General features: G+C 36.0%; 1 protein-coding gene across 1 annotated transcript in view; it reads left to right on the top strand.

The window, feature by feature from the left end:
* Positions 1-12,549, top strand: part of SNAPC3 (small nuclear RNA activating complex polypeptide 3) — a 42,524-nt gene that overhangs the window by 3,482 nt on the left and 26,493 nt on the right. Inside the window, exon 3 of the mRNA XM_059924694.1 lies at positions 5,538-5,622. Within this exon, the coding sequence (XP_059780677.1) occupies positions 5,538-5,622 (85 nt within the window). The remainder of the gene's footprint in view (positions 1-5,537; positions 5,623-12,549) is intronic.

Raw genomic sequence — 12,549 nt, 5'->3', positions numbered from 1 at the left:
AACATAAAGTAAAAACAAAACCTAAGTACATGACCCCTTTATTGTAGCATAAAATACATTTCTAGCACTTCTTCTTTTCTCCAAAGGTTAAGCAACATTGTTTTTAATACAATAGCTTGTAAATAGAATATTTAAGAATATAATCTAAGAAAAATTTCCAGAATGGGGAAGAAAACCCAAATCTACAAATTAAAAGGGCTCACTGGTTACCTGGGAAAATTAACTCAGAATTATCAACTCTGAGATCTATCCTGGTAAAACAGTTATGTTTCAGAGAGAAAATGGGTAACAAGGGGCATTAAAAATATATATAAATACAAAGGTAACCACTGGAACAAAAATGCAAATACCAAACCTCCCTCTGCAATTTCTAAAAAATAGACAAGCAGAAAGACATGTCTCATAATGAAAAAAACAGCTAATATAACAAAATACATACAATTAGAAAATGTAATAGAATTGAGGCCAAAGGCATCAGTTTTTCTGCAGTCTCATAAAAGGGTTTAGAGTAGGCTCACAAAACAAAAACCTTACAGAGACAACAGACACATCTAAAATAAAGTAATTCAGAGAGGCTAAAAATAAATGGTGGGACAAAAGTATACCAGATAAATGGAAAGAAAAATTGAGCAGATGTAATAGTCCCAATAACAGACTAATAAAATTCAAGTCCCCAAACATTAAATATGACAAAGGACACATTTTAGTGCTAAAAGCCACAAACCACAGTTAAGATAGAATACTTATAAATATATATACCCCAAAGAATACAGCAACCAACTTTATAAAACAGAACTATAGGGGATACAAGGAAACATAGCTAGAAACACACTAACAATAGGGCACTTTAACACACCAGTCTCAGCACAAGACAGATCAACTGGCTAAAAAAAAGTGAGGCGGTAAGAGCTCTAAACAACATAATCAGTAGGATATGTCTTATGGAGATACATATATATACATAAAATTTATAACCCAGTATTAGAGACTGCGTGGCACATTCACAAAAATTGGTTATACATTAGGTCACAGAGGAAACATCATAACATCCACTGAGTAGAAATAAAACCAACAGCACTTTCTGATCACAACATAATAAAACTAGAATTTACTAACAAAAACAAAAATCAGGCCATTCTAACATGGAACTGTTCTAACAGGGCTATTGTTACAACATGGTAAAATATATATACCTTAGTTGTAAAGCTAGTGTCTTATTTAGTAGAGAAGCAGTACATGTATTCCTGCTAAGATCTGGAATCAGCAAGCATGCCTAGTATCTCACTGCTTTGCAGCATTGAGTTATAGGATTAGCCATGCAGTTTGACGAGAGGAATCAATTAGAAGCATAAGAGTAGATAAAGAAGAAAAACTAGCTCTATTTGTGAATGATTTCATGGTATTACCTGGAAAAGAAATCAATGCTAAAACAGACAAAAAACAAAAAAGAATTGTGTAAGAGCAGGATACAAAATTGATAAATAAAAAAAATAGCCTTCGTAGATACAAACAGTAAACAATTAGAGGACATAATGGTGGAGGAAAACCCCATTTACAATAGTCAAAAAGGTTAAATACTTAAGAATAAATTTAACAAGAAATGTGTAAAACTGAGGTAAGGGAAAATTTTAAACCCTCCTGAAAGACTCAGAAAAAATCTTGAAAACATTGAAAGATATCCTCTGTTCTTGAATAGGAATACTAAGCATTATAATGTTGTTAGTTCTTTCTAAGTTAATTTACAGATTAAGTGCAATCCCAATAAAAATACTAAAAGTATTGCTTATTTTATGGAGTTAGACAGTTGATAATAAAGTTCATATGGAATATATTCAAGAATAACTAGGAAAAAACTGGGTGAGGAGGAGAAAATTGTGAGTGCCTGGTTATTTTACCATATGTTAAAATATACTACAAAGTCTTTATAATTAAAACAGTGGGTACTAGCTCATGAATAGACAAATAGACCAGTGGAATAGAAGAGAAAGTCCAGTTAGATTCAAATGCATATGGAAATTTAGTATGACGCTATACACAAGAATAAACTCCAAAGGGATTGGGATCAAAATATAGAAAATGAAACATACCTACCTTGGTGTAGTGAAAGGCTTTCTAACTATTATTTAAATCCAGAGGTAATAAAAGGAAAAGATTGATAAAATTGACTACATATAAAAATTTAAAATTTTGCATGACAAAAAACACCATTAACAAAGTCAAAAGACAGCTGCCAGACTTGGAGAAAATATAACATATACACAAAGAGCCGGTAACCCAAATATATAATACCTTAAAAGTTGAGGGACAAAGACCAAAAACCCAAAGGGAAAATGGGGAAAAGATATGAACCAGTAACTCACACACAAAAAAGATATAAAAATGCCTCACAAACATGAAAAAATGTTCATGCAGATTCATTATTAGAGAAATGCAAGTTAAAATGACAGATACCTTTTTTCTCCTATCAGACTGGCACAAATTTTAAAATATACATTCTTTTTGTTGAGGCTGAGGGAAGCAGGCATTTTCAGACATTCCTGATGGAAACGTAAATTGATAACAGCCCTCCTCTAGGGAAATTTGGTAATGCCCAACACAAAATTACATAGGCACTTAGCAGTCCCACTTCTAGCAATGTCTACTGAAGATATACCTCCAACAATATGAAAATTTATTATGCATAAGGTTATTCGTTGCAGCCTTGTTTGTAATAGCCAATATTTGAAATATCCTAAATATACATACATAGGAGAGTGTTGAAGAAATTATAGGACATCCACAGAGTGCAGTATTGTGTAGCTGTGCTAAAGGATAAGGAAGGAGAGATTTCTAGGAAATACTGTTACGTGACAAAAGCAAAGCCCAGAAGCGTACGTTACCCTTCATGTAAAAAGAAGTTTCACTGGGTATCAGTTTATTGGCTCTCATCTAAAAGTGTACCCTTTTTGCCTGCTCTGTAAAAATGAGTCTCAGCTCTTTAAATATTTTTCCTTTCCCAACTGGCACAGTATTAAGCTTTGTCAGTAAAGGGCACAGGAGAGACTTTGCACGAGGAAGGAGTTCTGCTTCTTGGTGCCGTGTGCTGGCTCAGCAGGGTCCTGCGGCGCACACAGCTTCCCCAGCGTCCAGCTCCCGCAGTACCCGGCAGTCAGTAACGCAGAGCTTTCCCTGCCACTCCACTCCCCTTGAAACCTCCCTGGAAAAGCGTTTCCTGGCACCCTTGAGGGAGATTTCCAGCAGGTTCCACTGATGCACCCTAGCAACTTCTCTGCCATTCAGCAAGTCACAGCCATTCCCTCTCCAACAAGGTCTGGCTCTCAGTCCTGGGGGAAGAAAAGGGAGCCTTCCTTGGGTATTCTTTCTTAGCGCAAGGGGTAGGGTTCCTCGTATCTGCTCTTCCTGTATTCTCTAGCGTTCTCTCCTTCTTACTTGCCAGTCCCTCATTACTCCAGCCCTCTGTTAAAAGTTAATAATTCTTCAGATTAAGCTTTCTCTGTTCAAATTACTGTTTAGTTTTTTTCTCCTAATTGAACTCAGACTGACACAAAAAGGAATATAAGAAAATACATAGGTATCTATGTATTTGAACAAAAGAAATGGAGAGGGTAAACCAGAACTGTAGAGATTGGTGGCCTGCGGTGGGTGGGTAGGAAAGGGGTGGAAAGAAAGGAGGAGATAGGTACAGGTTAGTGGTCGGGACAAAGAGGGAATGATACTTCTCTGAATATGTATACTTTTTATAACTCTCTTAGAATCATAGTAGTGTTTCACATATCTTTTACACAACCCAAAAGTAATCAGACAAAACCAGCCAAGATATAGGGGGAGACCCAAAATAGAATGTGAAAACTAACAAATGCGTCTATTTGTGTTACAAATGACTAGCATAACAACACTGAAGAGAATTAGGAAGAAAGATCTAATTTGATTCTGTATAAAAGTGTACTTGGATACGGTGTTGTAAGGCTGAAGACAAAAAGAGCTACTAATTATTAGTGTTTTTCACAGGGGTGTAGGTTAGCAATTCTGAAACCATGTTTTTTTAAAGAACCGAATGTGTAAGTGAATAGATTAGAGATAAAGGGAGCTGGGTTTCTCACTTGTGGAGAAAAGTTATAAACAAGGAAAGGTTGAAGGCTAAAATGAATCCTGATTTTAGTTTGGGATTAGAAGTAGTAGTATAAACTCAATGGCTTTAAAAATATATAACAGAGTATTGGGTTAAATAAACTACATTATTGAAGTTAAAAAATATGTAAACAGAAAAATACAGAAACACAGATATTTGTACATGTGTGGTTTAGTATATATATGTATGTTTCGTACCTCTCTCTGCTGAGAGTCCTGGAAGCAGTGACTGCAGTAACAATGAGAACACCTCGTGCTCAGGTACAGGTGTCTAAACCTCTCTCCAGTGAAGGAACTAGGGCTCCTAGGAGAAGTGGTTGGATTCCAGGGCTGAGACACGAAAATACAGGGTGAGCCTTGAGCATCTTCTGTGGTGCCAGAAAGTAAGGGAATGTTTAACAACAAAAAAATGATGACTTGTTGAAAGAACAGAGCCAACTTGAAGGAGCTCCTAGTGGCCAAAACTAGAATAATTTGAGCAACAGAATAACAATAGTATTAGATTTTAACCTGTAGAATAAAGTAAATATTTATGAGTTCATACTAATAATATAAATAACCAAAGAGATAAATAAATGGGAAGAAAGAGGCAGGTCTTCCTCATAATACCAATGAATAAATGTTAAAGGAGGAAAATAGAGAGTCACTGTTAGGTATAAACCACAGTAATAAGTGTTGTAGACAAAATCTACTGGTGAATGCTAAAATTCCTGGAGGAAAGTTTGAGGAGAAACAAGATTTGCATAGTCTCAAAGTATCTCCCCCCAAACACTTATCAGGGACAAAGGAAAAGAAAATATCTTTCTAGTGTAGGAACCTGGCAGACAGGAGCTTAACCAAGGTAAATATCTACAGGAATAAGACATACTAATACTAACATTATGAACTTCAGGAGGATACAGTGAGAAGGAAAACATCATTCTTGTGGTATTCTTGTCAAAAGTTTATAAGCTTACTCCAATCAGGCAACAGCAATTAAACCCAAATTGAAGGACTTTCTATAAAAACACTGATTAGGGCTCTTTGAAAGTGTCAAGGTCATAAAAGACAGAGAGACTGAGGAACTGTAAAAGACTGGAGGGGAAAGGAGAAATAAGAAATGCAATGTGGTGTCTGAATAGGATCCTGGGACAAAAAAAAGAGGCACTAAAGTTAAAAATTTGTGAAATTCAAAAAAGTTCTTTAGTTAATAATACTGTATTAATGTTAATTTCCTGGTCTTGATAATTATTCTATGAACATGTAAGATGTTAACAGGGAAAGCCAGGTAAGAGATATAAGGGAATTCTTTGTACTATTTTTGCAGCCTTTCTTTAAGTCTAAAATTAGTTCAGAGTAAAAAGCTAAATATTAAAGATATTTTTGAAGCCCCAGTAAAGAATGTTGAAGTTTGATTTTTCTTGTAACAGGGTTAGAAAGAGACTTCTGGAACACCGGGAAGAAACCATAACGATAGACCGGGTCTGCAGACAAGAAACATTTGCTTATGAGATGGTAAAAGTCTTATCTTTTCTACCTTTTCCCATGAAACAAACTCTCATTGATGTTCGTGATGACTGTATGGTGGCTTTATATTGGATGTGCTTAGTTGGAAACAAATTAGAGAAACTTCACTGGGACTGGGAACTAGTAGGAGAAAAAGACCGATAAAATTCAAGCGATGGGGAGTTCCCTGGCAGTCCAATGGTTAGGACTCCACTTTCACTGCCGAGGGCACAGATTCGATCCCTGGTCAGGGAACTAAGATCCCGCAAGCTGTGCAGTGCAGCCAAAAAGAAAAAAAGAAAAAAAATTCAAGTGATGGCACATTTTCCTCTCAGATCTCTGCCTTTATTTTTGCTTTTACTTTGGTCTTGCCCTCTGTATTAGGCTAATTTCATGCCTTTCACCACCCTCTTTCTGATATTTTTGTTCTGCTCCTGATTTTGGTTTAACTATATTCTTTTCTAATCCATTATTTCTTAGCTAAAACCCTCAGAATAATTTAAGATGATGAATAATGAGGAATTAAGTGTTAGTAGACGTGATAGGTTCATTCAGTACATGTTCTTGACAACTTATTACGAGCCAAATGCTGTTTTAGGCACTTAATAGTGCAGAAGGGCATCTGTTTTCTCTCTCACGCATTTTTATAATTGTGGTAAAATTTACGTAACATAAAATTTAACATTTTAACCATTTTAAACGTTCATTTAAGTGGCAGGCATTAAGTACATTCACAATGCTGTGTAAGCATCACCACTATTTTCTGAACTTTTTCATCATTCCAAACAAATTCTATACCCATTAACACCAACTCCCCATTCTCCCTTACCCCAGCCCCTGGTAACCTCTGTTCTACTTTCCATTTCTGTGGATTTGCCGATTATAAATATTTCATATAAGTAGAATCATGCAGTATTTGTCCTTTTGTATCTGGCCTGTTGTACTTACTATAATGTTTTAATGGTTCCTCCACGCGGTAGCATGCATGAGAACTTCATTCCTTTTTATGGCTGAATAATATTCCATTGTATGGATATACCACATTTTGTTTATTCATTCATCTGTTGTTGTGGACATTTGGGTAATTGCTTCCTTTTGGCTATCGTAAATAATGCTGTAATGAACATTAGTGTACAAGTATCTGTTTGAGTCCATTTTCAGCTCTTTTCAGTATATACCAAGGAGTGGAATTGCTTGGTCATATGGTAATTCTAGGTTTAACATTTTGAGGAACTACCAAACTGTTTTCCACAGGGGTTGAATTATTTTATATTCCCACCAGCAATGTAGGAGTGTTTCAGTTTCTCCACATTCTTGTCAACATTTGTTATTTTCTAGGCTTTGATAATAGCCATCTTAATGGGTGTGAAGTCGTATTCATTATGGTTTTGATTTGCATTTCCCTAATGATTATTGATGTTGGGCATCTTTTCATGTGCTTTTTGGCCATTCGTATACTTTCTTTGGAGAAAGGTCTATTCAAGTCCTTTGAGTCCTTTGCCAGTATTTAAATTGGCTTGTTTGTCTCTTTGTTTTTGAGTTGTGAGTTCTTTGTATGTTCTGGATACTAGACGCTTACCATATGTATAACTTTAAAATATTTTCTTCCATTCTGTGGATTGCCTTTTTACTCTCTTGATAGTGTCCTTTGATGTACAAAAGTTTTAAAATTTGATAAAATACAATTTATCTGTTTTTTTTCTTCCGTTATTTGTGCTTTTGGTGTCATACTTAAGAAACAGTCGCCAAATCCAACGTCATGAAGATTTTATTTTACCCTGTTTTCTTATAAGAGTTTTATAGTTTTAGCTCTTAAGTTGTTGATCCATTTCTAGTTAATTTTTATGTATGGTATAAGGGAAAGGTTCATCTTCATTCTTCTGCATGTGGATATTCAGTTTTCCCAGCACAAAAGACTGCCCTTTCCCTATTGAGTGGTTTTGGTACCTTTATTAAAAGTCAGTTGACCAAATAAGGTTTATTTCTGAGTTCTCTATTCTATTTCATTGGTCTGTATGTCTGTCCATATCCTGGTACCACATTGTTTTGATTACTGTGGCTTTGTGGTCATTTTTGAAATTTGGAAATGTTAGTCTTCCAGTTTTGTTCTTTTTCAAAATTGTTTTCATTATTCATGGTCCCTTGAAATTCCATACGAATTTTAGGATGAGTTTTTCTATTTCTGTAATAAGAACAGAAAAAGCATTGAGGTTTTGATAGGGGTTGCATAAAATCTTTATATTGTTTTGGGTAGCATTGTCACCTTAACGATATTGTCTTCCAATCCATGAACAAAAGATGTCTTTCAGTTTGTTTAGGTTGTCTTTAATTTTGTTCAGCAACATTTTGTAGTTTTTTTGTGTGTACGAGTCTTTCATCTCCTTTGTTAAATTGTTTACTAAGTATTTTATTTCTTTCCTTGCTATTTTAAATGGAATTGTTTTCTTAATATTCTTTTCAAATTGTTCATTGCTATTGTATAGAAATACAACTGATTTTTGTGTTGGTTTTATATCCTACAACTTTGCTAAATTTATTAGCTCTAACAGGATTTTTTGTGTGTGTGAGTTCTTTAGGATTTTTTACGTAGAAGATCATGCGTGTCATCTGCAGAGATAACTTTATTCTTTTCCAATTTGGTTGCTCACTTGACCTGTCCTCCTTCCTTCCTCCCTCCCTCCCTCCCTCCCTCCCTTCCTTCCTTCCTTCCTTCCTTCCTTTTCCCCCTAATTTCTCTGGCTAGAATTTCTCTAGTACTTTGTTGAATAGAAGTGGCAGAAGTGTACAACCTTATCAATCTTTAACTATTAGAGTATTAGTTTAGCTGTGGGCTTTTCATATATGACTTTTATCATATTGAGTAAGTTCCCTTTGATTCCTATTTTATTTAATGTTTTTATCAAGAAAGGGTATGGGATTTTGTCAAATGTTTTTTCTGCATCAATTGAGGTGATGTGTTGTTTTCCATCATTCTATTAGTGTCGTATCTTACATTGATTTGCATTTGTTGAACTACCCTTGCATCCTGAGAATGAATCCCCCTTGGTTGTGATATGTGATCCCTTTTATATGCTGCTGAACTTGTTTTGCTAGTATTTTGTTGAGAATTTTTATATTTATATTTATAAGGATTGTTGGCCTGTAGTTTTCTCATAGTGTCTTTGTCTGACTTTGGTATCAGAGTATGCTGATCTCATAGAATGAGTTGGGAAGTATTCCCTCCTATTCAGATTTTTTGGAGGACTTCAGGAAGGATTGATAAATTCACCAGTGAAGCCATCTGGTCCTGGGCTTTTCTTTGTTAGGAGGTTTTTAATTTCTGATTTAATTTTCTTACTTGTTACAGGTCTCTTCATATTTTCTGTTTCTTCTTGAGTTAGTTTTGATTATTTCCTTCCTTCTGCTAGCTTTGGGTTTAGTTTTCTTTTTCTGGTTCCTTAGGTTATTGGTTTGAAATTGTTCTTTTCTAATGTAGATGTTTAGAGCTGTAAGTTTCCCTCTTTGTACTGCTTTTGCTGCATCCCATAAGTTTCTTATGTTGTGTTTTTGTTTTCATTTGTTTCAAGGTATTTTGTAATTTCCCTTGTGATTTCTTTTTTGACCCATTGGTTGTTTAAAAGCATGCTGTTTAATTTCTACATGGAATTTTTCAGTTTTCCTCCTGTGACTGATTCCTAGTTTCATTCCATTGTGATCAGAAATGATACTTTAAAAAAAAATTTATTTATTTTATTTATTTATTTTTGGCTGTGTTGGGTCTTCGTTGCTGCATGCGGGCTTTCTCTAGTTGCAGCAAGCGGGGGCTACTCTTTGTTGCGGTGCACGGGCTTTTCATTGCGGTGGCTTCTCTTGTTGCGGAGCACAGGCTCTAGGCCCTCGGGCTTCAGTAGTTGTGGCACATGGGCTCAGTAGTTGTGGTTCACGGGCTCTAGAGCTCAGGCTCAGTAGTTGTGGTGCATGGGCTTCGTTGCTCCACGGCATGTGGGATCTTCCTGGACCAGGGCTCAAACCCGTGTCCCCTGCATTGGCAGGCGGATTCTTAACCACTGCGCCACCAGGGAAGTCCCAGAAATGATACTTTTAATGATTTTAATTTTTTAAATATATTAAGACTTGGTGGTCTGTCCTAGAGAATGGTCCCTGTGCCCTTGAAAAGAATGTATGTTCTGCTATTGTTGGATAGAGTGTTCTATATATGTCTGTTAGTTCTAACTGGTTTATAGTGTTGTTCAAGTCTTCTATCTCCTTATTAATTTTCCATATGGATGTTCTACTTATTTGTTGAGAGTGAGGTATTGAAATCTCCAAGTATTATTGTAGAAACCATCTGTTTTCTCTTCAGTTCTCACTTTATATCTTGTGAAGTTCTATTGTTAGCTGCATATGTTTATAAGTATTGTATCTTGCTGGATTGTATCTTTTCTCAATATATAATGTCCTTCTTTGTCTCTTGTAACCTTTCTTTGACTTAAAGTCTATTTTGTCTGACAGTAATATAGCCCCCTCAGCTTTCTTTCGGTTACTATTTGTATGGAATATCTTTTTCCATCTTTTACTTTCAGTCTCTTTGTGTCTTCATATCTAAAGTGAGTCTGTTGTAGAGAGTGCATAGATGGATCTAGTTTTATCCAACCTGCCAATCTTCTGCCTTCTTAATAGGAGAGTTTAGTCCATTTACATTTAGAGTAATTACTGATGAGGATTTACCTCTGCTATTTAGCTATTTGTATGTCATATATGTTTTTTGTTCTTCAGTTCTTCCATTACTTCCATTCAGTTTGTAATTAACTGAATTTTTGTGGTGTATCCTTTTGATTCCGTTCTGTTTTCCTTCTGTATGTGTTGTTATTTTCTTAGTGGTTACCTTGCAGATTAAAATTAACTTCTTAAACATAGAACAACCTAGTTTTAGTAATACCAACTTTTTCAGTAGTGTGTGTGTGTGTGTGTGTGTGTGTGTGTGTGTGTGTGTATAGTCCTATACCTCTCCGTCTCTTTCCTTTATATGGTGATTGTCACAGGTAACATCTTTATATATTATGTGTCTGTTAACATAATTTATAAATATTGTTTTAGGCTTTTGCTTTTGAAATCACATAGGGAAAAAGAGAAGGTACAAACCAAAAGTACAGTAATTCTGACTTTTATAATTACTTATGTTTTTACCTTTACCAATGTTCCTTATTTCTTATAGATTCAAGTTACTGTCTAGTGTCTTCATCTCAGGCTGAAGAATTCTCTTTAACATTTCTTATAGGGCAGGTCTACTGATAATGAACTCCCTCAGCTTTTGTTTATCTGAAAATGGCTTAGTTTCTCCTTTATTCCTGAAGGCTAGTTTTGCAGGGTGTAGAATTCTTGGTTGACTGTTTTGTTTTTTTTTTTCATGACTTTAAATATATCATTGCACTGCCTTCTTGTCTCCATGGTTACTGGTGAGAAACCATCTTTTTTAAAAAAATGTTTGTTTGTTTGTTTGTTTATTATTTTTGGCTGTGCCGGGTCTTAGTTGTGGCATGCGGACTCTTAGTTGCAACATGCGGACTCTTAGTTGTGGCATGTGGACTTTTTAGTTGCGGCATCCCTGCGGGATCTAGTTCCCTTACCAGGGACCGAACCCGGGCCCCCTGCCTTGGGAGCGTGGAGTCTTACCCACTGGACCACCAGGGAAGTCCCGAGAAATCATCTTTTAATCTTATTGAGGAACCTGATTTCCATTAGTTCTTTGTTTATGGTTTCCTTTAGCTAATTGAGTGCGTTTAAGACAGCTGATTTAACATCTTAGACTAGTAATTTCAGTGTTTGGGCTTCCTCAATGGTAGTTTCTGTCAAATTCTTTTTTTTCTTGTGAATGGGCAATATTTTCCTGTTTCTTTGTGTATTTTATAAGTTTTTGTTGAGAACTAGACATTCTGAGTGTGTTTTTTACTTGTTGAGAGCTGGAGCTGATTGTGACATTCCCAAACTATCTTTCCAACGTCTAGTCCTTGTTGTGTACAGGCATACCGTATTTTATTGCACTTTACTTGATTATGCTTCACAGATACTGCGTTTTTTTTTACAAAATGAAGGTTTGTGGTAACCCTCCATTGGGCAAGTCTATTGGCACCATTTTTCCAACAGCATTTGCTCACTTGATGTCTGTCACATTTTGGTAATTCCCACAATATTTCAAACTTTTTCATTATATTTATTTTGGTGATCTATGATCAGTGAACATCGACATTATTACTACAACTTGTTGAGGCTCAGAAGATAGCATTTTTTAGCAACAAAGTGTTTTAAATTACGGTCTGTACATTGTTTTTGGGGGCATAATGCTATTATTGCACACTTAATAGACTACAGTATAGTGTAAATATAACTTATGTGCATTGGGAAACCAGAAAATTCATGAGATTCACTTCATTGCAGTATTTGCTACTGCGGTGGTCTGGAGGTGAACCTGTGATATCTCCAAGGTATGCCCGTATGGTCACTGATGTTTCTGATTAATGATCACTTTGGTCAGCCAGTGACCTGACCAAGATTTCCTTAAATGTCTGACTCCACAAAGGGTCCTGTGTCTTTAAATTTTCCAGTGGATGCTGCTGGGGGAAGCCACTGCTGGTAAAACTGAAGGCAAGTATCTGCACCAGGCCCTCAGGGCATTGCCAGACCAACCAAATCACACTACCCCCAGTTTTTGGAGAACAAGATCCCACTGCTCGTCCTGGTGTCGGCCACCTTTTCCAAGACCACAGGCTGCTGTCTCCACATCTGCAACAGGGCTAAATGATGGTAGTTCTTAGCCCATGGTAGTTAGTTTATACCCTCTGCTAACCTAGGAAAGATCAGCAGCTTGCTCCTTCATCAGGCACTGACCTGGTTGATACAAGTGTCTGATCAGGTTCCAGAGTGCCAAAATAGTTGATTCCAGTCTCTTTCCATCTTAAT

Source organism: Balaenoptera ricei, chromosome 6, assembly GCF_028023285.1.
Source record: "Balaenoptera ricei isolate mBalRic1 chromosome 6, mBalRic1.hap2, whole genome shotgun sequence".
NCBI lineage: Eukaryota > Metazoa > Chordata > Mammalia > Artiodactyla > Balaenopteridae > Balaenoptera > Balaenoptera ricei.
This window is presented reverse-complemented; position numbering and strand designations above follow the sequence as displayed.